Source organism: Phragmites australis, chromosome 22 (assembly GCF_958298935.1).
Source record: "Phragmites australis chromosome 22, lpPhrAust1.1, whole genome shotgun sequence".
In the NCBI taxonomy this organism is placed as follows: domain Eukaryota; kingdom Viridiplantae; phylum Streptophyta; class Magnoliopsida; order Poales; family Poaceae; genus Phragmites; species Phragmites australis.
Genome location: NC_084942.1, coordinates 17,644,768 through 17,669,453, shown reverse-complemented (window position 1 = coordinate 17,669,453; position 24,686 = coordinate 17,644,768). Strand labels below are relative to the sequence as shown.

At 47.7% G+C, this 24,686-nt stretch overlaps 1 protein-coding gene across 1 annotated transcript; it reads right to left on the bottom strand.

The window, feature by feature from the left end:
• Positions 1 to 16,836: 16,836 nt before the first annotated feature.
• LOC133904970 (mitochondrial import inner membrane translocase subunit TIM22-3-like) lies at positions 16,837 to 20,840 on the bottom strand. Its single transcript, XM_062346644.1, has 5 exons — positions 20,471 to 20,840; positions 18,492 to 18,556; positions 18,314 to 18,386; positions 18,160 to 18,213; positions 16,837 to 17,259 (listed from the first exon to the last, which is right to left on the bottom strand). Exons 1-5 carry the CDS (start codon positions 20,745 to 20,747, stop codon positions 17,030 to 17,032), a joined length of 699 nt encoding a protein of 232 aa, XP_062202628.1. The 5' UTR covers positions 20,748 to 20,840; the 3' UTR covers positions 16,837 to 17,029.
• Between the last annotated feature and the right edge of the window lie 3,846 nt (positions 20,841 to 24,686).

The window sequence follows — 24,686 nt, the reverse complement described above, 5'->3', positions numbered from 1 at the left end:
AAAAAGGAAAGGACTTAAATTGAATTATCAGAAAGTCTAGGGACCTTATTGTAAAAATAGGGGGACCAAAATGTAATTATGAAAAAGTATAGGGACCTAACTGTAAAAAGATAGGGCTCTTTTTGTTATTTTAGAAGAGTTTAGGGGCTAAATTGCAAAATTACCAATTAAAGGAATTAATAGATTTATTTTTATACTGAAAAAGGTTTGAAATACTGACTGGGTAACTCTGGCTGACGTGGCATGGTGACATGGGTGACACATCAGCAAAAGGGCTGAGGTGGTGGCTGAGGTGGATGGGTGACATGGCATGACTGCTGACTGTGTTAAGTGGCCACACGTGGCAGCTACTGATTGGTTGACCGAAGGGGTACGATTAGATCTAATTTGGGCCGATGAGATTAGATCCAACTGCTGAGCTCAAAGGGGATGGTCGGCGGAGAGGTTCTAGGCGGAGCCGAGCTCGGGCACGGCGGCGACTCACCGACGATAAGCGCAAACCTCGTCGTCGGTCTCGGATCACGACGACAAGTGGCGGAAAAGCATCAGGAGGGAACGGCGATCTCGTTTTGGGGCTTACCGAAGGCTGCGCTGCACGGGAAGGTGGTCGGCGACGGAAGGGGGCGGCGGCGGCTTCGGGAACTCGTCGGAGAAGACTCTCTGGCGGCGCAGAGATCAAATTGACGATGGGAAAAGCTTCTGTGGTGGTAGGCACTCGCGATGGTGGGCTCGGGATGCGCTGCAAGGCTCTGGAATGGCGTGACGGCGAGCTCGGTCGAAGCGGCGGCGAGGGCAGCGCGGCGAGCTCTGAACTAGGCGTCTAAGGCTCGGGTTTTGGCGAATTTTGGTTGAGATGCGTTCAGGGAGGGAGGCTCTACTTATATAGGAAGCTCGGGGTGTCCAGGGCGACGGCGCAACACGTTTGACTCGGACACGGTGGCGGAGGACCAAATCCGAGCTCGGTTTCCCCGTTTAAACGCAGAATCCTTAGAGATATGGTAGTTTAGAGATAGAGGGGATCCCGGAGATTGGATTTGGCATCTCTCTAGAAGCTCTCGGGTTCGGTTTGGCCTCGGATTCGGACGGAGATCGGCGGCCGGCGCATTCCCGTCTCTGAGTCGGAGTCCGACTGAGGAGGAAGAAGGTCCTGACATGCGGGACCCGCATGTCAGCGACTCGGGTGTGGGCTGCTCGGCGTGGCGTCTTCGGCTGGCGCGCGGGAGTGGGCCGAGGCAGGGCACGGCCCAGGCGGGAGGGTAAAGCCGGGGCGGCTGGGCCGAAGCCGAGGAGTTGGGCCGAAAAGGAGAAAGGCAGCCCAGAAGAAGTTTTATTCTTTTTTTCTTTTTCATATGAATTCAAATCCAAATTTCAAATTCAAAAACCAGGCAAAATCTCTTCAAATAAATTTATCAAAAATTCAAATAAAATACTACTTGCCTAATTCAGCATGAATGCAAAATATTCACTTATATCCTATGTCATTTTCTTTTTCTTTCATATAAAGTAGGGTTTTCTCTCTTTTAAAATAAAATATTTAAATTCATTTGAACTTTAACAAATATTGAGAAAAATTTGGAATTAGAAAAAATTAGGGTGTTACAGTATCAAACTTCAGACAACACCATGGCAAATTACCTTGCGGAGGTGAGGAAGCTGGAAAAGAAATTCATCAGACTCGAGATTAGGTACATCCCAAGAAAGGATAATTGTCTTACCGATAGTCTTGCCTGACTAGCCTTCCCACGATCTGGAGGACAAACCAGGATCTTCACAAAAGACTCTCAAAGTCGTCTGTAAAATCTACAGAGGACACGACCGAAGGAGTGGTGGTCCACGAGACCTATAACCAACTCTGGGGCTCGCCAGGAATCGACTCTCAAAAAGGAGCCACGGGTGTCGACAATTGGTGAAATGTCGATCTTACGAATTTGTAGAATAGATGGGGCATGCCTTAAGCAAATGAATTAAAGGAACACATAGATGGGTTTTTATACAAGTTCGGGACACTCTTAGGATAATAACCCTATGTCATGTTTATCTTGTATTGATTTGAGTCTGTTAAAGGGGGTGTGTGGCTAGCCTAGATGAATCTATCATAGTCGAACGACTTCCTTGCGCGGCTTGTGTTGTCTTCTAGCTTGTTAGCTCTCAATGACTTGTAATGGCTTGCCACCTCTCCCTCCGCAGGGGCCCTAGGGTCCGTATATATCAGGGGGCGTATGTCTTCTGGAGTCCTCCTTCTCGTTCTTAGAGATAAACTTCCCTATTTATGAGATACCATGGGTGCCTATGGGTAGTTTTCTTTCAACCAGGGATCCCTTTTTCGGAAATCAAGATATACCCTGAGAATTTCATGAAACCCTGGGGTGCCCGAATATGGTAATTATCCAGTAGTCACAATCATGCCCCCCCCCACCACCAATACGTGAAATGAAAGATAAGAGTTTTGTCCGACCGCGTGATCAAGTAAGACTTGGGTTCCTGATTAAGATGATGCATCAAACTGGGTTCTTAGGGTTCTCAGATTATATACTCGGGGTTCTGCATGTCTCTGAGTTCTCAAGAGAGTCCTCGAGAAGGTGTTCCATCTGAGTAGGTTTTCTAATCAGCTCAAAAATATCATCTAGTCCACACAAGAGGATAGGGAGGAGAAGACTTGTCACTGGTCAGGTTCAAAAGTTGGACCATCGTAAAGGAGATTCCGGGTAGTGGTGAGAATATTTACCTAGCATGAGTCATGATTACAATGGAAAAACGCAAGCACGAGGTGAAGTGGTGCTCTGAGCTCCTTGGGTTACTGCTCCAACTACTCCACATGCATCAAACATTAAATGTGATGTGACGGTAAAGCATGAGATCGTAGCCTCGAAGGGCCATTTCCAAGATCCATTGCCCTGTATAAATCAAAAGGGGAGCCAACTTCACCGTTCACCCTACCATCATCGTTTGCTTTCCATAATCCTCTTCATACTCTTCGCTCCTTTGCCTCCAAAAACTACCAAAAACCCTCCTCCAACTCTTCCAGCACCATGGGTTGAAAGAAGATCGAGAAGGAGAGCTTGAATGCCGACGTGATGGTGGTCATGATTTCGGCATGGCAGGAGTTCGACATCACAAAGGAGGCTCTGGTCAAGGAGGAGATCGATAAGGTGATCCCTCCTCAACCCTAATTCCTGTGCGAAAACAGCAGGGCAGACAATCCCAAGCCCGAACACTGCCTGGATAATGATTTTCCTCGATTTGTTTCATAGAGGTTTCTGCCTCCCCCTTCCAGTTTTCTCCTTGAGTTGCTTAATTTCTATAGTGTGGAATTCATCCACCTCAACCCCAACTCTGTCATCATGTTGAGCATCTTCGCACATTTGTGCGATGCCTTCGTTGGTTTTCGCCCATATTTTGACATCTTTAGTTATTTTTACCTACTGAAGGGGTTCCAAAACAAGGTCGCCTGTGGCGCTTGAATTTGGCTTCAGGAGGGCTAGTCGGCAGAGTATATCAATTTTGCCACCAAGTGCTCCTAGTCACGATGGCATTAGAAATGGTTCTATTGCTAGTCTAGTCTGCCTTGGCTTCCTTACTAGGGTTTCCCCCCGCTACTGAGGCCCACCTGGACGGAAGAGCCGATGATGACCGCCCTCCGCCGGAGTCTTATTGGAGATATCTAGCACCTGAAGGAGAGGAAGTTGATGGCGTATGATGTCTCCAAGGATTTCATCAGGCGCCACCTAAGTCCTCTGAAGTTGAGGATCACCGGCACTTGGCAATTCCCAGCCGAGATGGACCCAGTTAGAAAAGGTGAGACGTATACTTATTGACCCTGAGTAGACATTTTATGGGAACTGTAGGGTTAGCAAGATGTTTGTTGCCTCATGCAGTGCTTTCACCAGAGCTGGCCAACAAGAAGACTAGGCTCCTTTTCAAAGCAATCCTCGTGCGCTAGCCGTTCGGATATCTCAGTCCCCATCGTGGAGATGGAGGCCCAACGTTGAGAGGATCGTATCGGTAAGTCTAATGAACCTTCTCGTTCTTTGATTTTTTTTTCTTTTCTTTCTGAGTAGTCGTAACCATACTGATGGTCATTGCAAACTTGTACAGTCAGCGTGGGCAGCCTGACCCGGAGGCTAAGAACACGGGGGCTCCAGCTATGGACCCAGAAGGGGTTATCATCACGGGGAGTACAAGTCCGAGTACGAGCAGTGACACTGGCGCCACATCGAAGGCCCCATCCTTTGCTAGCAGCACGGTGCCAGAGGGGATGACTATGCGAAGGTCAACTCACCGACGAACGATTCCAAACTACTAAGGCCAATAGCTTCAGCCTCCTCATTTCCTGCCGACCTGACGCCAGCCCCGCCAGCTGGAAATCCAACCTTAGTGATGGCCACTAGGGGTCCGGTTGTGACGCGAGCACTCATAGTAGTGGCTCTGACTTTGGTAAGTTAAGCTTTTATTCAGAGCTTTTGTAGTCGTGTTGTTTTTTTTTGTTTTGGTACATTTACCCCCCAGAATAGGACCGCGGGAAGGCAATCATTGTCGCGGGTTTGTCGAGCAGCTCTCCCCCAGCCCCGAAGGGGTTGGGGACTGAAGGAGGCATCCTCAAGAAGGCACTCAAAAGGTCGATGCCCATTCTGATCCTGGTGAAGCTTTCCTTGGTCATAAAGCGGCTCAGGTATGTGCAAGTGTTGTGAATTTCTTTCATATGTTGATAGGTGCGCATTGTTTGAGTCTTTCTTTTTCAAGCTACTCGGAGTGCCACCTGCAGCCCCCAAGCTTGTGTTTCCTCGGGCTCTAGTTGTGACCTTCTCCGATGGAGAAGGGAATAGGCCCAACGATCCCCCTATGTCGGTAGTCGATAGCCAGGAAGAGGAACCTCTGGTTCCCCAAGCTCTTCCCCTGAACCTGGTGCATGGGCTGCCAGGGATCTGACTTGAAGGCATATCATTGAAGGTTCTCCTGGTCACGATCCAGATAACGTCAGTTTTTTCTAGAAAACAACCACTTAGTCGATGAAATGATACGTGCTGACCTAAGATATTGCAGGTGTATGTGGGGCAGTTGCAGAGAGTCCGCGAGGAGGCCCAGCGACTGGCTGCTCGAGTGGCCACACTTGAGGGAGAGGCCACCGAGTTGCATCAGCAACTCTCCTAGGTGACCATTGAGAAGGAGAAGGCGGACGCCAAGCTAGAGGACCAGACGAAGGGTAAGTTTCTAGTTGAGAAACCAAGTTAAAATGTGCCTTGGTTTACTTGTGATGAGTGATTGACATTAGTATTTGTTTGGCTTGATGATCTTCGGTTTTGCATGAGCTTTGATGTGATTTGAATTAATTTAGGATTTAATTTGAGCATATTTATTATGGACTAACTGAAATTGGAGTTGGAGATATGTGTTTGCTTGTCTCATGGTGTGCAGGTGATGGATGCAACTTAATGGTTGACGATGGGATGATCAGAGCTAAGCGGAGTGCTTGGTGCTGGACGATCAAGGAGGCCGACCGGAGTCAAGGGTGATTCTAACTAAACAAGTGGAGGTCAAGCAAAGCATGTAAGGCGGATGGAGATGGCGTGTTAACAAAGTCAAGCGAAGGTGATGTCGGTGCAAGTGACAAGGCAGCTCGAGGGATCAGGAGCGGGAGAGACTTGCAGGTGGTCAGGATCGCATAACAGAGTATACACATCGACATTGAAGCGCTTGCTTAAGATGTAAGCAAGGCGGTGAGTCACGCTTTGAGAAGCGTGTAGGCGGTTTTGCGGTTTGGCCTCAAAATCGTGGGAGGACTGGAGGATTATGTGGCACCATCACGAAGCTTGCGTTGAGGCAAAGCTATGTCGTGAAGGCGCTGCGGTCATCCGATGAATGGAAAAAAAATGGACCAAAATATTCTCAGTGGTAGGTAGGAGTGTACTACAAGAGATGGGTATTTTGGGAAAAAGCTAGAAAACTTAGAGGTCAAGTTTTTCTAGGCCTATAAATAGAGGGGTAGGGCTATGAGAGAGTTTAAACCAGCCACTTGAGCCCTGTTGTACCACTCATTTGAAAGCTTGGAGCTAGGGTATTAGAGGAGATAATGATGAATGCTTAGCCTATTTAATAGGTGAGAGTTTTGAGAGATAAATCTTTTTAATCTGTTTAAAATATGGCTAACCTCTTTGAGTAATGAAGTTTATGTTTTTTCATATGCTTGAATTCTTCTCCTTCTAGTTTTCCTCTATTGGTTCTTGCAAGTTTGCAAGCTTTTTGGTTTCCGGTTATGATTTTCGTTTTGGTTTTTTGGCTGAAATTTCAGCACCTTGTGAGGCCATTCTTCTTGTTGCTAGAGGCATAAAATTCGCATACACACGCTTATATGATGAGGTCTTGAATTCCCTTATCTCTAGACAATCAACGTGGAGACACTGCGTGAAAAACAGACAAATGAGACACTACATAAGTGACAGGTCGTAATATGACCCGTCACTTATGATAAAAGTGACGGGTCAGAGTTGTGATCGGTCACTAATATTAGTCATTGGTGACAGGTGAAAACTTGACCTGTCACCAATGACGACTCATCACTCACGGGTCATCGTAGGCAAGTCATTGGTGACGGGTCAAGTTTTGACCTGTCACCAATGACTAACTCATCAGTGACGGGTCTCCTAGGCTAGTCAGAAGTGATGGGTCAAGTTATGACCCGTCACTAATGACGTTATTAACAAATACAGAAAATGCTCTAAACATTGCAAAAAAAAATATTTTTATTTTATTTTTCTCTTATTTTTTTCTCATTTCAGAAGTACTAGAATATGAACTATTGTACATTTCTGCTCAAGTTTGATGTAAGGGGTGGCGGCTATGGACACAAACGCGTGCTCTGAAAACGGTGCAGAAACTTTCAGAGGCGAGAACTCAATCTTCCAAGCCGTTTTTGTTCTCGAAAAATTTGTCAAACCCAACAAAGTTGGGAAGAAGTGGATGTAACTTTTTCTGCAGATGTCTGTAGAGTCAAAAAAACGTCAAAATCGGAGTTCGTATGCAAAAGTTATGGCCATTTAACCGAAGGCACTCCGAGTCAACTGGTTTTTGTGTGTATTGTAAAATTAACATTGGTGACGGGTCATAGCTGTGACGTGTTACTTATGACTTGTAATAAGTGACAGGTCACAGTTACTTAAGACCTTCGGCAAAATAGTTAAAAGGATATTTTATCCGACTCTCTTCAGGACGCACGTGAGGTTGAGATGGTTAGGCAGCTATGCGCGCAAGGGGTCTTCGCGAGTTCGATTCCCACGGAACGTGCATTCTGAAAACAGCCTGAAAAATAGGTAGAGAATTGTGGCGAGTGGTGGTAGGCTTGAGTTGGGTTGGTTCGGGTGAAAAATATATTTTTTTTGACTTTTCTTCGTGTCCAAAAAGCGCGAAAACCGTATATCAGTCATAAGTGACAGGTCACAAATAAGTCATAAGTGACGGGTCATAGTTATGACCCGTCACCTATGACCTTAATAAGTGACAGTTTAAGTTTTGATTCATCACCAATAACCTTATTGGTGACGGGCCCTTACCCGTTACTCATTATATATCAGTAGTGACACGTTCGGGGTGACGGGTGCGGGACCCGTCACCCTTGTCCATTTTTCACGTAGTGAGAGTTTCATTGCTCAGTGTTTATCTTTTCTTGTTTCTTTGCAAGTTGTGATCTTTCGAGTGCTAAGATACATGGATTGATCTTAAATAGAACCTATGATTCATATACCATCTGTGGAGTCATGTTGCCTTAATTTTCTCTCGTTAAAACTTCTCTCTATTTTTGCTTTCGCTTGAGTTTTGAGGTGTGTTGGATGATCCAAATAGGAGAAAATCATCGATTTCACAAGAAATTTGTTGAGGCACCTATTCACCCCCTCTAGTCGCCAATCTCGCTCCTACACTAGTAACCCTAATGTGTCACCTCTTCACCTTGTCACTTTAACACAATGACCTACAGAACTCTTCGCGGCCTGAGAAGCCATGGCCCAGGAGGAGGTCCAGATCTCAGGCACTCACCAACAACTTGTCGCGGCCCTCAACATCTTCTAGGAGGTGCTTGCTGGGGTCGAGATCTAGGAGGAGGCTGCCGGTGATGATGATGCCACTGGGCTGGCCACTCGGGCGACCAAGCTCACTGAGGCTTACAGGGGACTCCAAGGGAAGGATGTCGAGCACCTCTCGAGCCAATCTAGGTGGAGTGCAGGGCAAGTGGTCACCTTTGCGCTGGCCATCCTAAAGGACCACTATCTGAATGTTGGCCCTGATGTTCTCCAGAATGGCTTCAGGGAGGAGTTGGAAGATTTGTCAGTGGAGAAGATGGAGGAGCTAGTCGGGCTAGCCAAGGCTTTTGTGGATGCAATGGACTTTGGGCTCGGGCCCTTGGCATAGTTTTTCTTTTTCTTTACCTTGCGATCTGTAATAAACACGTGGTAGTTTTTGTTAAGACTTGTAGGAATTGCAATGCTTTTCGCATGTGATGGGAGTACTTCGTGCTAGATGCTTTCAAAAGTATATCATGATCGCCTTACTGACTTTTCCCTTTGATTAGTTCAGGATGTGTCAATCACTAGTTGGAGAGCTTATTACGACTAGCCTTAGGTCTGCTTGAGTGAGAGGCATCGTAGCCCCCCGTCACTCATGGAACGCGATAAGGTGTCTTTTCTCAACCCCGGGTTTGCAACGTAATGATCCTTCCCTTGTCAAAATTTGCTTTCAGAGGGTGCACGATGTGTTATTTTCGGTTTCTAGCACCTAGTACTTGTTAAGTCCTCAACTGTCTACTCGGAAAAGTTTCTAGGTAGGCAATCTAAATAGAAAAATGTAATAAAGTAATGAGAGCTCATATTGCCTTTGGGTCGAGAAAAGCTTTTCACCACCCCAGGTGCGTGTTCGGGACGAAGAACCCGAGAAGCATCTTACCCCATTTGTTGGGCATGAGGATGCGTAGAAGACAAGTAAGGCAGGAAAATAATTCAAGCGACTTCTCAGGCAATATGATCTTTATTATTGCAAAAAGTACTCTTAGTACTTACACTTGGGACTTATAGAGTTTATTGATGACCCATGAGCTATTGCAGACGACCCATGGGCTATTGCAGACCAATTATCTTAGACTTAAATAACACAGACTAGATTAAACTGATAAGCAATGACCCTTATTACTTTGGGGGTAGCATAGGCACAGTTACATGGGTTTCAGACTAGTCATGGAACCAAGTCCCTAGGTTTATGGGTTTGCATCTCGAGGTACTGTAGTCTCGGTCATGACTGAGGCTTCTTTTTCACCTTGATCCTTGAGCTCTTATGTTCCGTGCTTGGTTGGTGTTAAGCTGTCATGTCGAGACTCCTCTTGTCACAATGGAGATCTGCCTTGGGGCAACCCCGGATGGTGATGACCCCTTCGGGTCTTGAGATCTTCACACACTGGTAAGCATAATGCACGATGGCCGTGAACTTGGCTAGGGTTGGTTGTGCCAAGATGGTGTTGTACACCATCTCAAAGTTGACCATGTAGAAACAAAATTTTCGCTGTCCAGAAGTTGTCATGCTTCCCGAAGGTGACAGGGAGCGATATCTGGCTGATGGGGGTGGCAGAAGATTCGGGTAGTATACCGTGGAAGGATTGAGTAACCGACTTGATGGAAGACCAGGAGATTTGCATCCCTTCGAGTGTGCCTGCCAAGAGGATGTTCAAGGAATTTCCTCCATCGATAAGGACTCAAGTGACCTTGTAGTTTTTCATTGTATGCTCGACAACTATCGAAAAGTGACCTAGTCGTACGAAGTTCTCAAGCCAATCATCTTGGTCGAAGGAGATCTTGATGTTTGACCACTTAACGACCTGGTGACCCTTGGAGATGGCAACTAAGACTTCTCGGACCATCATCTTGTACTACCTTTTGGACTCGTAGGAGGCGGAACCACCGAACATGTGGTCGACCCTCCTCTCGTCCGGCTGAAAAGACATCGGGTACGTGTCACCCTCACTGTTGTTGGAGCTGAAATCCCAGCTCTAGGCCTCAACCTGGGTCTTTTTTCCTTTGGTCACTTTCTCGAATGCCGCTTTGACCATCTTCTTCCAGAGGCAACACTATTTGAGGTTGTGGTTATTAGTATGGTGGAGGTCGCACCAAGGCTTATCATTGCTTTCACCAAAGCTTGGCGTGAAGCTCTTGCCTTGGGAAGAACTGGAGCACTTATCAGGACAGATATCTTCTAGATCTGCAAAAACTTTATTAGATTTAGCTTTCTTGTCCTTACCTCCCTTGGTGTTCTTCTTGTGCTTGTTCTTGACTTTGTTGCCGTCGAGCCCGGGTTGACGACACTTGATGCCTTGGGTCTTCTCCTTGACGAAGAGGAGCGTATCTTCGGTCTTGGTGGACTGATCGACAATCCTCATGAGTTCTTTAACTATCTTGGGCTCTTTTCTAGCGACATCTTCAGCACATCTCTAGCTCTTAACCCCTAAGTGAATGCTTAGATGATGTCATAGTTGCTGATCTTTGGGATGCTGTTCGGATTATCATGACAGGGCATTGCATGATCTCCCCCAATTAGAGCTATTCCGGTTAGGGCTTGATGAGAATTCTTGGCCTGAATGAGAACTGTCTTCATCATGTCAATCACTGACTTCATCCAGTCCTTAACAGCTGGTGTCGTCAGATCTGAGCATACAATGCCAACCGAACTATTTTGTAACCCCTCTGGAAAAATGATCTGACGTGTTTATTTTGTGAACACCGGAACATCCAGCGTGTATTAGACCTCATCTGGAAGCTCTTTGAAAAAAACAAACAGCTGAAAATGTCTTGTGAACACCGAATCATTTGACATGTTCATTTTTGTAAACGCCGGATTATCCTCTGCTCTTCAAATTATACACGCTGGAATATCCGTCATGTATAGTTTTAACAGACTAGCAATTCCTGTTTTGGGCATAACTTATCGCTCCAAACTCTGATTTTGATAATCTTAGACTCTATGAAAAGCTTGTGAAGGGCTCTACATGATTATATAAAAATCCATCCTATTTGATCACATCAGAATTCATGGAACAAGTTCAATTCATTCTCTTATTGCATCCATGAGACCTACTAAAGCATATACTTACAAACATACTAGTCTTATTGACTATATTATCATTAATCACCAAAATCGTATAGATGCCCTAATAGGGTCATGTTCACTACACCAAAATTTGTTGTCATCATCTCTTTATTGTTAGGGTCCATTCACACAGTGACGAAAAACACTATAACCCATGTAATATTTATCGGGTTCTATGATAATTGTGCTTCACAACTACTATTGTTCGACAAATGTTACACCTAGTTTTAAAGGAACAAAACCGGGAACAGCACATGTATGCCAGCATCAAATTTTATACATACTCCTAGTCTAGGAATCAAGCCTAACAAGCAATGTACAGACTACTAACAATAAGCAAATGGACTGAACGCACCACTACTTTCTGGGCAATTCGTGCTGATCTGTAACACCTTAAATTTCAATTTTTTGCAATAGTTTAAAATTTTGCTAGAATTTTAAATAGGATTTGCAAATTTTGTTCAATAGAAGAAATTAATTTCTAAATTTAATTTTAACATGGGTTATATATAAGTTTGATGCATTCATGATGTCGTAGTTGCAATAGGTTTTTTATGCATGAAAAAAGTTTTCAAAAGTTTGCTAGAGTTGCTCATTTAAACTCCTTTTAAAATTTGTTCAAAATCCAAAAAGAAAAAAAGCTTTTCAATTTGGAAAAAAAAAACTCCTGGGACGAATCCTTCTCGCGGCCCACCTCTTCCCTCCCCTCTTTTCCATTCGCGTGGCCTACCGGCCTCCTTCCCGCGCTGGGCCACACTCGAGCTAGCCTGCGCTGCCCCCGAGCTACCCCTTCCCGCTTTCTCTCGCCACCATGCAGGCCTTGCCCGAGCCAACTAGAGTCGAGCCGCGGCTGCCCTTCTCCTTCCTCCCACCGCCAGAGCCCGATCCGCCCCCAAATCGCGTGTCTGTTCAAATCTCTGCCTCCCCACGCCATTTTGACTCAATTAAACCCTATGGCCGAGATCCCCGCCCCTATTCACTTCTTCCTGGCCGTTTCCCCCTCCTTAATCCCTCACAAATGTGGAAACCGATGCAATTATGGAAATTTAGAACCCTGGCCAATCCTTTCGAATCCGACCGATTCTCTCCCTCTCTTGCGTATTTAAGCCTCCCTTCTTCTTCCTTGCAACGTTCTGCGCATTCTCCACCCTTTTTCCCACTTTCTCCCTCTTGGATTCAACCTCGGCACTGGCTTCTTCTTCAACTCCGGTAAGGAGCTCCACCGCAACAAATTCTCCATGCCCGAGCCGCCATTGACCTTGGCACTTGCTTCTTTGGCATCGCAGGGTCTCCGGCGAAGTTTTCCGCCACTCCTCTGTTCTTCTCCGACGTCAGACGCCGCCCTCACCGAGCTTGAAGCCCGCCAGCTGTCTCGCTCCATCACCGACCTTCCTTAGCCCCTCTCCGCCGGCAAGAAGCCTCAATAAATATTCCCCGTGAGCTCCCCTTCATTTTGTGCCTCTTTCCACCGTGATACATGCTCATTTGCGCCTCTCCAGCGTGGTTTCGGTGACCCCGCCACTATCGGCCACCACCCATCGTGTTTGCATCACCGACCGAGTCTGTCCATTGCCTCTTTGAACCCTGGCCGTCAGATCTCAATCATATGGCCCTAATAGCATACCCCTTCATCACTTCATAACTGGCCCACCGTGGACATGGACTGGCCTTCCAGGCCGTGGTCCATGGGTCCGTAGACCAATTCCATGAGTTTTTCCAATAGAAAATTTAATTGGTTTTGATTTATGATGTCATAAATTAGTTTTCCAGTATAAAATCAAATTGGGGTTTTCTCTGAAAATCAAGTAAAATTTGCAGTTAAACCCCTAAAAATTCAAAAGCTCAATACTTTTTGCTCGTAGCTTCGTTTTGGGCGATTTTCACGTCCAAATGTTCGTAGCAACATGTAGAATCTTTTTATATGGTTTTTACCTAGTTTTAGTACTGTATGATTTATTGTTCTTAGTTGTTTGCCTCGTGTGCTTTTCCCGGTTTGTTGATTAGGAGGTGTGCAGCTCATGAATCTTCAAGATCAAGCTTTCGAAGACTTTCAGCACTCCGCTGAAGGCAAGTGTCATTGAACATTTTGACCCCTGATTTAGGATTCTTGTGTAGCTATTTTATTCCTTCTATGCATGCTTGTCTAATTTGGAATCCTATGTTAGGGTTTACTAGCTTTATATGATTATTTCTTGTCACCGTTGTTTAACCAAGGGTTAAAATGGGTAGTATATGCTAGCGCAGTCATAGTTGGGGGAAATGTTAATCTTGACTGTCGATCAGCCGTGCTCACGGACAAGAGCGGACTTGGACTTCTTCAGAATTAGATGGGATCAGGGTTGGTATGGTTGGTTGGATAGCCGGGTAATGTAATTACCTGGTGAGTCTTGGTAGTCGGATGGAATCCGATGAGTCAATCTTTTTGTTACGGTGGTGTCTTCACACTTAGCAAATAGGATGCCTATTGTTGGATTCATTAGGTTAAAGTTTGCTCAGTGCAGTTAACCGTGTCTATGACGTCCACTGTGTTTTCTTTTAGACCCTCGGGTCCTTTTGTAATAAGTTATATCATTATTGTAATAATGGCACTGTGACGATACACTGATGCTCTGTAGAGTTTGCATAGCTTTCCTCATGAGTCGTGATTCCCGTGCTGCTTCACACTTTCGGGGTGTGGAGTCGGGGTCTCACTGCAAGGCCTTTACAAAGCTCCCGCCAACTTGCAGCACCCACTGAGGTTTCACCGCTAACAGACAATACATCGCTGCAGAAGCCCCCACTTGTGCCACTCAACCGTCCAACAGTGCCCACAGAGTTAGAGGGGTGACTACTTAGTTGGACAGGCTGTACCCATATAGGCCTCGTGGTTGTGCGGATTCACTTGGTTATACGTTCAAGAATCGGTCCTTATGATCCCACATAGGAACAAACACAAGCGTGTTGTATAGCACCACCTCAAACTAACCATGCCGTTAGGATCCCTATACCATATTTCTATAAAAGATTACTAATCCCGATTTATGTTGCATAGGCATTAGTCAAGATTAATATTTTCCTCAACTATGACTACACTAGCATATACTACCCATTTTAACTCATGGTTGAACAACAACGACAAGGAATAATCATACAAAGCTAGTAAAGCCTAGCATCTGATTCCAATTTAGACAAGCATGCATAGAAGGAATAAAATATCTACACATGATTCCTAGAACAGGGGCAAAATGTTAAGGACACTTGCCTTTAGCGGAGGGTTACTCAAAGTCCTCGAAAGCTTGATCTTGAAGATTCCCGAACTGCTCACCTCCTAATCGACGTACCAGAGAAAACACACAATGAAAACTACTAAGAACAGCATACCATATAGTGCTAAACCTAGATAAAAATCCTGTAAAAAGATTCTACAAGATGCTACGAGAATTTGAGCGCGAAAATTTCCCAAAAAGGAGCTATGAGCAAAAAGTATTGAGCTTTTGAAGTTTCAGGGGCTAGTCTGAAAATTTTACTTGATTTCCGAGAATAAACCGAATTGATTTTGTACTGAAAATTCTACTTATGATGTCATAAATAAAATACCAAATTATTTTTTATTGGAAAAGAGCATGGAAAAGGTTTATGGGCCCATGGACCATGGCCTGGAGGCCGGTCCATGGGTCCATAGTGGATCGAAATCATAAAACGAAGGGGTATTCTATTTCGGCCGTCGGATGAAAATCAGATGGCCGGGTTTCAACAGGGGCTTGGCCGAGTGGGGTTGAATAGGGAGGCGGCTGGCCGACGGTGGCGGGGTGGCTGGAACATCACCGAAGTAGCGCAAAACGCGCTACCGGGCACGGATTGCGACGGGGATAAGCGCAAAAGAGAGAGGAGGTGAAAGGGATCATCACCGTGGGCTTCAAGTCGGCGAAGAATGACGGAGGGAGGCTGTCGACGAAGAGGGGGCGGTCGGAGGAGCTCGATCACGGTGAGGACAGCGCTCCGGTGACCCTGCAGTGCCGTAGAGGGGAGAAAATGGGGTTAGAGGAACTCGGCCACAAAGAATAGCGGCGGCGACGAAGCTCTCACCGGAAATGATGTAGACGACGGCACTGAGGACAAAACTGAGTGGGAAATGAGGGGGAAATGGGTGGAATGTGTGCGGAACATCACAAGGAAGTCGATTAGCATGTTATGCACGAGAAAGGGAGAGAAACAACCGGATTCGAAGAGAAATGGCTAGCGGCCTTGATTTCCTTAAATGCGACGGTTTTCGCATTTGAGAGGGGTTAAGGAGAGGGAAACGGCCGGGAATGAGTGTTAGGGGGCGGGGATCGCGGCCACGGGCTTTAATTGGAGCGAAACGGCTTGAGGAGGCGGCAGTTTTGAATGACGCACGGGATTTGGGGGTGGTCCAAGCGAGCGGCGGGAGGAGGAAGAAAGCGAGCCGGCGGCTCAGGCGGGTAGCTCGGCTGTGCGGCTTGGCTCGACTCGGGCCCATGCAGCAGCGACAGAGGGTGGGGAGGGGGCGGCTCAACGCTGAGGCAGTCCGGCTCGAGCGCAGCCCAACGCGGGGAAAAGGAAGGGCAGCCCATGCGAGAAGAATGAAAGGGAGAGGGGAAGGGAAGAAATGGACCGGGGAAAAGGAATTCGGATCGGGAACCTTTAACATTTTTGAAATCCCTTTTCTTTTTAGATTTTGAGCAAAATTTCAAAAGATGTTTTAAACGAGTGACTTCTAGTGATATTTTTGTAAATCTTTTTCACGCATAAAAGCCTATTACAACTATGACAGCATGAATGCATCAACCACAAATATAACCTATGTCAAATTTAAATTTAGAAATTAATTTCTTCTATTGAACAAAATTGCAACTCCTATTTAAAATTCTAGCAAAATTTTAAACTATTGTAAAAATTGAAATTTGGGGTGTTACAATAAATTAGATTTTGTATCCTTCCAATGTTAGTTCACTAAAAAATTACTCACACAATTTTACATCTAATAAAAAGAAAATATCGACAAAATTACATCAAACAAAAAATTAAGGAAGAAAATGAAACAACCTGTGTTGCCATTTGGACCACTCACTAAAAAATAAATTGCATCCATAAACTAGAATTTCGCTCTTTCAAAGTGCGAAAATATTTTGTGAGCAGCGAAAATATTTTGTGAGCAGCAAAATATTTTCGCACTTTGAAAGAGCGAAATTCAATTTTTCGCTCTTTCAGTAATAGAAAATGTTTTCACACTTTGTAAGAGCGAAAATTTAATTAATTAATTTTTTTTTTTTTGCTGTTCGGATGAGCAAGCAAAAAATAGATTTCGCTCTTTGGATGAGCGACAGTGGGTTATTTTGTAATTCTTTGAATTCATACAATATATCTAAAATTTCCGTACAAAACAATAGTATTAAAAAAATCGGTGAAAGAGAGCCTAGGGACATGACTAGCATCAGATTGGTGGGGCAGGGCGGTGAGAGTACATACAACTCAACCCCCTAAGCACCAAATCTCGGTGCTCACACCGATGACCTTCAACACACATGAGCACATTTAGTGGTGACCAAGTAAATTTGTACGCGTGTGATAACTCAATCTTCACATCCTCATAATCCCAAAAAAAAAAAACATAACTACCATCTTGAGCCTTCTATGTTATCAAAGATGCCTAACATTGTGGTACATGCTACCAGGGTAGAACTCACAAGGTCCAATATTACTCTACATTACAGTTTTAAGACATGGCAAACTGCTTCCCTTAATCGCAAAATTGTTATATAACAGAGTAGAATTTTTCGAGAACCTTACAACAGAGCGGAATAATCAGCATTAGCAACACACTACCTTCGTCGAGAACAAGAAACAAACAAAGAAAACTCAGATTGATGCATTTGCATGGATGCAATCCGAAGTAGACACCATTCCACAAGGTAATTCAGTCTCCTCGAAACTTCGACAAAAAATTTTGAAACGTAGAAAATCCCTCCATTGCGTCATGTGGAAGAGAAAGCGTGAAGGGAGGAAGAACACTCTGCCCAGCCTTCAGATCCTTCACGCTAGTGGCAGATGGGAGTGCCAGTGCAGGTTGCTGTCTGTTTAGCTTCTCTATGATGTATGAGAAAGTTCCAAAGGTCAGGCAGCTCTGAATCAGTGATTGCGGTGCACCTGAGCCCAAAAAATAATGTGAGGTATTTAATAGACACTTGGGGGTTAAAAAGGTATCGATGTCAGAATAACATCATGGAGATTAAGGGCCATATATTGCAGAGAAAACCCATATATATTCAAATGATCGGACTTACAGTGAGAAGTTCTCACTTTTGCAATGTTCAGTCTTACTGTTACAATGATAAAGGAGAATCCAAAATGGCAAATCAACTGTATCAAAATTATTCGTGTGTACAAACAGTGAAGGCATACAACAGTTGATCATCATGCAAGCAGTTGTGCACAATGGACAAAAAGGAGCAATTGTACCAAGATAATGAAAACAACAAGAGAGGATAGTAAATTAACTGAAATATAATGCAAGTAGTTCATGTAAGCCATGCACATCAACATACACGAGAGTAATTATCACTAAACATTGCTAGTTTCTCGTGCACAGGAAACAAATCGTAAATTGATTATGGGGAAAATTGGTAAGCTTGATAAGCATCAAACTTGTAACTAGCATCAGGCATTACGGCCATCCTATAAGGCCACATGTTTCCCCAAAACCATTCAATATACAGAAACCACCATGCCAAAATTTTCCAGCCAGCTCCCTCTGATCCCTGGCAAGGGAAGGTTTCTATCCTATAGCCCGAAAAGTCAATTAGATCCGGAATGCAGGCAAAGACACTGCCCAAGAACCAGGCCATCAGCAAGTTATCATCAATTGTTCGAAACAATAAACACTAGAGCCTCCAAGCCATAACTCAGCGTAAACAATATGGCTATTGTTGTAATCCTAGACCTTGCCATGATATCCAGGAACATATTGTAACCATTAACTATAAATTACCCTGACTGTACACCAAAATAGTACAAAGCTATTAATTGCACTATTTGCAGTAACTTCACCTGGGAAGCTCAGTGCAAGGCCAGTGCAACAGCCTGCAACTCCTGCGTTGATACCTGGAAATAAAACGACCCACAAGTTAATGATCATCCTTAGCATTTTATTAATCCAAAGGAATAGAAAAAGGAAACAAGTAACACATAGACGGATACAAACCATCATCTTTTCCACGTAGTTTTCTCAAAGAGCAAGCTACCAAACTTTGAACACCAGCAAGAACAGCAAATATCTAGAGCAAGAAGGCAACATTTCTCCATGAGATGTTGGTACACAAAAGTCTATTCAAAATGAAATGAACTGGGTTATCCACATGTGAAAAAGCATATCCTTATACCTTGGCAGATGATGCAGCATCAGCAAATGATCCTTTAAAACCCTTCATAGTAACCAAACCTTTTCCTGAAGAGTTAGCAGAGACAGAAAATTGGAGCTATCAGTATTGACTTCACAAAGATTAAAAAAAAAATTCAGAACGAGGCACCGATCGCCACCACTAGCGCCGCACTTTTTAGGACATTGGGGTCAGGTAAAATATAAGGTCCAGTTTAGCATTCCCGGTGCTGACTAATCTAGCAAGTCATATAGGGGATCTCTACCAATTCTGTAGTTAAATTCTTTTTATGTCTCTAAGAAGAGCGTAAAATATGTTGATATATCTAGCAGCAGTAAAACAAGAGTATTCCTGCTGAGCAACCATAACACCTAACAGCTATGGCAGAGAACATATGGTTTAAGCAGGAGGAATGCTAATCCACTACCAGTGTTAATGTTAACGCAAATAAAAGCAGAACCATTTTCTAGATGGAGATCTATGGTGAACGTTTTATTCAATGTGGTGATGACCGTAACGTCAGTCGAACCATTGAGATTTTTGTATCTCAGTCTCAGATTTTTTCACAAATTAAGTAGCAGCCAGTTGGCAGTGTGGCTCTCAGCCTGGCAGTCCCATGAACAATCTTTTCCTTTCTCACACATGAGGCTTCGGAGGGAGGCCTGCATGGCTCAGACTGACCCATAGATGCATTTGAAGGGCCGAGGCCGGTTTGGGCGACCAGTTCTATGGAGTAGGGCCAATTATATAATGATCGAACAAGTAATCAAGATAATTTATGGATTGTTGAAGTGAATATGGCTAATAGTTATTACTATGGTGAGGTGAGACGCAGCGACCCATCACCTTCACACTTTTATATAACTTATGGCGCGCGGCATGACAACCCTATACACACATCATTGTCTAGAATATTAGGAACATAAGGTGGCATGTAATGTAAGGGAACCGGTTTTTTTCTCTCCTTGGTTTGAGGGCTGTCTTGCTCGAGGATTTGTAGATGAGAAATATTTGTACACAGGTAGTAGACAGACACATGCACTTAACTGCAGAAGCAGCGCAGAGGATCCCAGTGCGTTCTTCTCACACACAGTCCAACACAGATAAGAGTGCTTGGACTGAACATGAACCAACCTTATCCACTACCTCCCGAGCGGAGCAAACTCCCCTTCCTCTCTCTAGACGTAGATCCAGCTCACGGAGGCAGAGGAGTAGGAAGGGGGGATGGACGGACCCAAGCGGTCGCAGTTGCGGGTGTAGCTCTGCATGACGGCGCGTCGATGGGGCGGCGACGGCACGGACTGCTCTGGCGCAGGTGGTGTGGGTGAGGGTGGTGCCGGGGAACGGAAGCAGCGGCTGGAGGCCCTGTCCTCAACTCAAAATATGAGACCATATTTAATTTTATATTGCTTCCCATTAGTTTGCTTGTTTCATGTAACACATGAACATAGACATTAGCATCATAATGCATTTCTTAGCTTGTTTCTTGTATTGGATATTGTGCCCAGCTTATGTCTCTAGGAAGACACTACCTCCCTATCTCTCTTCTTTAATTGTATGTAACCTCACTATAAATCTTATGTGGCAAGGTCATTAAATGTCTAAGACATTATCCATGGTGGATCAATGGGAGTGGCCTAAACGGCGAAACTATAGGCAGTGTGGGCAATCCTTAGGAGCAGAGTTGAGCGCTGAATACCTCAAATTAGAGCAGAACACAACCAAATGAAACCTGTGTGGATAACGCTGAATAGCCTGTTACCCGCAGGGTCAACAGTGTCCGTAATTACGCCAATTCTGCGGCTTGAATTGGAGAAAACCTAACCTAATCCCCTCCGAGTCCAAAACCCGTCCTGAGTAAGGGAGACTTCGAAATGGCGCCAGGACCACATACCGCAGAGCCCTAAACCCTAAGGCGTCGTTCCACTCGACCAGGGAGGGAAGGGGGAGCGGAGGTGGCGGGGGGCGTTGCGGCGCCTTACCGTATCCGACGACGGCGCCGACGAGGGACCCAGCGGCGGACTCACAGGCGAAGCGGAGGAGGCATACCCCGGGCGCGGCGGTGGCCGCCACAAGCGGGCTCGGGTTCCGCGACACCGCAAGGCGCGTCAGGATCGGGTTGTTTGCGCCGGGGCGGCGGGACCCCCTCAGCTGCTGCTGCTGCGTCGGCGGAGAGGACTCGTCGGAGGAGTCCGAGCCAGTGGTCTCGCCGTCGGAGAAGGAGTCGTCCTCCGGCCTCGGGTCGCCAGCGCTCGCCATGGCCGCAGTCTCGTGTTCGTGTTCGCGCGTGTGTGGGTCTAGCGCGAGGCTCGTCACGGGGGTGGGTGTGGTGCACCGTGCATCCCGTGTCCGTGTGCTGCAGCCTCCGGTGGGGCCACACTCAATTAGGATTCTCTGTGGCCGAACCCACCGTGGGTTGGTGTGTTTGCATTTGTAACTTTTGTATATTTTTTAGACTTTTTATTACTCAAAAAATGGTTTTCTTGTTCTAAGATGATTTTTCACCAGCTACGTATTCTGTTTAATTAATCAACTAGCTTCTGGTTTGGCCAATTCACGTTTTTCATCTTTTTCTCTCTTTATATTTTGTATAGAATTCACGTCTAATGACTAGCAACCTTGTTTTTGCCATATATATATATATATAAAAGTTCATGCATATTTGTTTAAATTTTATCTACTGTCGGTGTATCAGGAACCAGGGGTCCCTGAGTCCCGAGACCGGATCGGCCATCCGCCACGTGTCACCATCCCGCGAGGTCCTCCCTTACAGGATAAGAAGAGCTTAAGTTCCGGGAGAAGGTGCTCGGGGCCGCAGCCTCTGGTTTCCGAGCACCCCAGTCCCCCGATGACCCGCAGAGTCCAAGTACCGGAAAGAAAGTATTCGGAAGGGTTCCCACTTACCCCCGAGTACCGTAGTCCCCCGGTGATCCAGACAGCCAAGTGCTCGGGAGAGAATGCTCGGGGCTGCACGTGGCAGCCTCCGAGGACTCGGTTCCCCGAAGGTCTCACCGAAGTGCTCGAGAGAGAGTGCTCGGGGCTGCACGTAGCAGCCCCCGAGGACTCGGTTCCCCGAAGGTTTCACCAAGGTGCTCAGGAGAGAGTGCTCGGGGCTGCACGTGGCAGCCCCCCGAGGACTCGGTTCCCCGAAGGTCCTACCGAAGTGCTCGGGAGAGAGTGCTCGGGGCTGCACGTGGCAGCCCCCGAGCACTTGGTTCCCCGAAGATTCGCGCAAGATCGCCCGACGACTCGAAGGGTCCCATCGGCGGGGTGTCAGCCAGTCAAAGGTCCAATGCCACATTTAATAGGCACGCGCGGCCTGACATCCTGACATTCTCAGCTGCCCACGCCCTAGTGTCAGACCCTGCCATGCTTTGGCAGGGGGACGTGGGTCCATTAAATGTACGGGTCCCGTCCCGTATCACCCGGGTACCTTGGGATAACGTTGCCAGGATCGAAGCGCTCCTCTTGCCACCCTGTCCTGACAGAAGAACAAGACAGGGTGGGCGCACCGGGCGCCTCTATGGCTGCCCGGTGAGCCCTCTTAATGGCACCAGAGGATATCCACAGTGGCGGGTGGTCGGATGCGCGCCGCATTTTTCCACCGCCCCTGTCACTTCGCCAAGACGGAATGATGACGCCTTTCTCCGTGGCGCCTTGGCACTCGCGCCCCCTCTTTCCCATTCAGGATAAGTCGAGGTCGGTGCGCCTATAAAAGGAAAGGATGGAGAACAAGCGAAAAAGAGGAGGAAAAAAGACGAGGCGAAGAAGCGCGACGAACACAGTAGAACAAGAACATCACAAACAAGCTCGAGCAGAGCTAGAACACGGGAGCTTCAAGCTCTCTGTAGGCGACACACCCTTGTAACCGAATACATCCTTGAAGAATTCCCTTCAAGGAAAGATATTGTACTCACACAGAAGTAGGGTGTTACGCCCCCATGCGGCCCGAACCTGTCTAAACCCCGGTGCATCTATCTCTTTTGCACTAGGTCGATCATCCTCCACCACCGCCAGCCGTTGCATTTATTTCCGTTTTCATTTATTTCCCGAACGAGCTCGTTCAGGATCATCCCCCGGCCGAATCTTTAAAAAGGGGTCTCTCGGGATCCTTGCGACAGCAGTTCATCATCCGACAGCTGGCGCGCCAGGTATGGGGGAATATCCCTGGATTTGTTCGTTTGCTTTTTTCCACAGGAAAAGATGGCTGGTGGGCACCGTTTCCAGCGTTCCGGCTCCACTTCTAGTGACGAAGTGCTGCCCGACGTCCGGGAGAGCCCAGTCGCTGCTGCGTTCCAGCAACAGCCGCTATCCACGTGCGCGGTTTTTCCCGCTCAAGGGGATCAAGGCGCTGGGCCCAGCAGGGCCGCCGCCGCCGCTGCTGATGCACTTTCCGACCCCCAGCAGGAGGTCGGGACCCCGGCTGCTAGGTCCGTCTCTGGACCGCGTCGGGTGCCACCCCAGAGCAGGCTCGCGTTCAGCGAGGCCGGCCCGGGGAGCGCGCTGCTTGCAGCGCATGCTCTCCTCAGGCACCCGCCCGTTCAGGCCATGCCGAATACTCCGGAAAGCCGGTGGATCGAAGATGTCGTCGCTTTGGTTGGCACTGCTCGCCGCCAGGTGCAGGCCGGGAGTCCTCGCACCACCTCTCACCGTGGCGCCGCCAGAGCCAACTCCTCAACGGGCAACGTCCACACGGGCTGAGGGGCCTCCAGGCGGAGTGTCGTCCCCCTGGCCGTGTCCGAAGCCTGGGACCTCCGCTTGCGTCTTGATGAGCGGAGGGGCCACGAGGATGCCCGAGTTACTCTTGAGCGCCAGCGGGAGACCCGACAGGAGGTCGGGACAGAGGACCAGGCTTCCTCTCTCCCGGCCCAAGGTCACCGGGAATCCCCGGCTCGCCGCCACTCGCCACCGAGGACCCCCGCTCGAGCTGCGGGGTACGGCACCGGCTGCCGTGCCTTCACCGCCGAGCTCCGCCGAGTCAGGTGGCCTTCCAAGTTCCGCCCCGAGCTGCCGGAGAAGTACGACGGGTCCATCGACCCCGTCGAGTTCCTCCAGATCTACACAACGGCCGTCCAAGCGGCCAGAGGCAGCGAAAAGGTGATGGCAAACTATTTTCATGTTGCTTTGAGGGGCTCTGCTCGCTCTTGGCTTATGAACTTACCCCCAGGGTCTATTAGCTCCTGGGATGACCTTTGCCACCAGTTCGTGGCCAATTTTCAGGGCACGTTTACGCGCACCATCTTGGAGTGCGACCTCCACGCCGTCCAACAGCAGGAAGGGGAGACGCTGCGGTGCTTTATACAGCGTTTCAGTCAGGTTCGCAACACTATTCCGCGAGTAGCCCCCCATGCTGTTATTGTTGCTTTCCGGCAGGGCGTCCGCGACAAGCGGATGCTCGAAAGCTAGGAACGCACGAGATCGAGACCACTGCGGAGCTCTTCGCACTGGTCGATAAGTGCGCCAAGGCTGCAGAGGCCAGGGCGTGGCATGCTCCTCGCCCCGCCACCGACCAGCCAAGTTCTTCCCGCTCTGACAAGCGGGAAAAGAAGAAGAGAAGGAAGCACGAGACCGCTCCTGTCGAGCCGACCCAGGGCCCCGCCCACAGGGCGCCGCAAGAGCCCGACCGCCGGCAAGAGCGCCGGCCGGGCGCCGACCGACGTCCCGCTAGGGCCCCTGCTAGGGCTCCTCCTCGGGCCTCCGTGCCCACGAGGGCCCCGGCACCAGCTAGGGCACCGACTCCCGCAAGAGCCCCGGCCCCCGGCCGGGCTCCTGTTCCAGCAAGGGCCCCCGCTCTCGCGGGGCCCGAGCCAGGTAAATGGTGTCCCATACACCAGACCAGATGGCACGACCTCACGGAGTGTCGTACAGTTAAAGGACTCGTGGAGCAGCGCCAGAGGGAGCGCGACGAGTCCCGTGGAGGAGGCGATGCTGAGGTCGCCCCCGACAACGCCGAGCTCGGTTTCCAGGAGCTCGAGCACGCCGTCGCCTTCATCGACGGAGGCGTGTACACGCCTTTCTCGCGCCGTGGCATCAAGGTCATGCGACGCGAGGTGTGCTCGGCAACCCCGAGCGAGGAGGCCGCTAGGCCCCTGAGGTGGTCGGACGTTCCGATCACGTTCAGCATGGCTGATCATCCCTAGGGAGGTGATCGAGCATCACTTGGCGGTGCGTCCGGACGCCCGCCCAGTGAAGCAGAAG

Excerpts from the sequence above, each read along its gene's own strand:
- LOC133904970 (XM_062346644.1), bottom strand. The coding sequence starts at position 20,747 with ATGGCGAGCGCTGGCGACCCGAGGCCGGAGGACGACTCCTTCTCCGAC. Across the intron at positions 18,557-20,470 it reads CGGCGCCGTCGTCGGATACG|GAAAAGGTTTGGTTACTATG; the intron begins GTAAGGCGCCGC and ends CTAACTCTTCAG. Across the intron at positions 18,214-18,313 it reads ACTACGTGGAAAAGATGATG|GTATCAACGCAGGAGTTGCA; the intron begins GTTTGTATCCGT and ends TTTTATTTCCAG.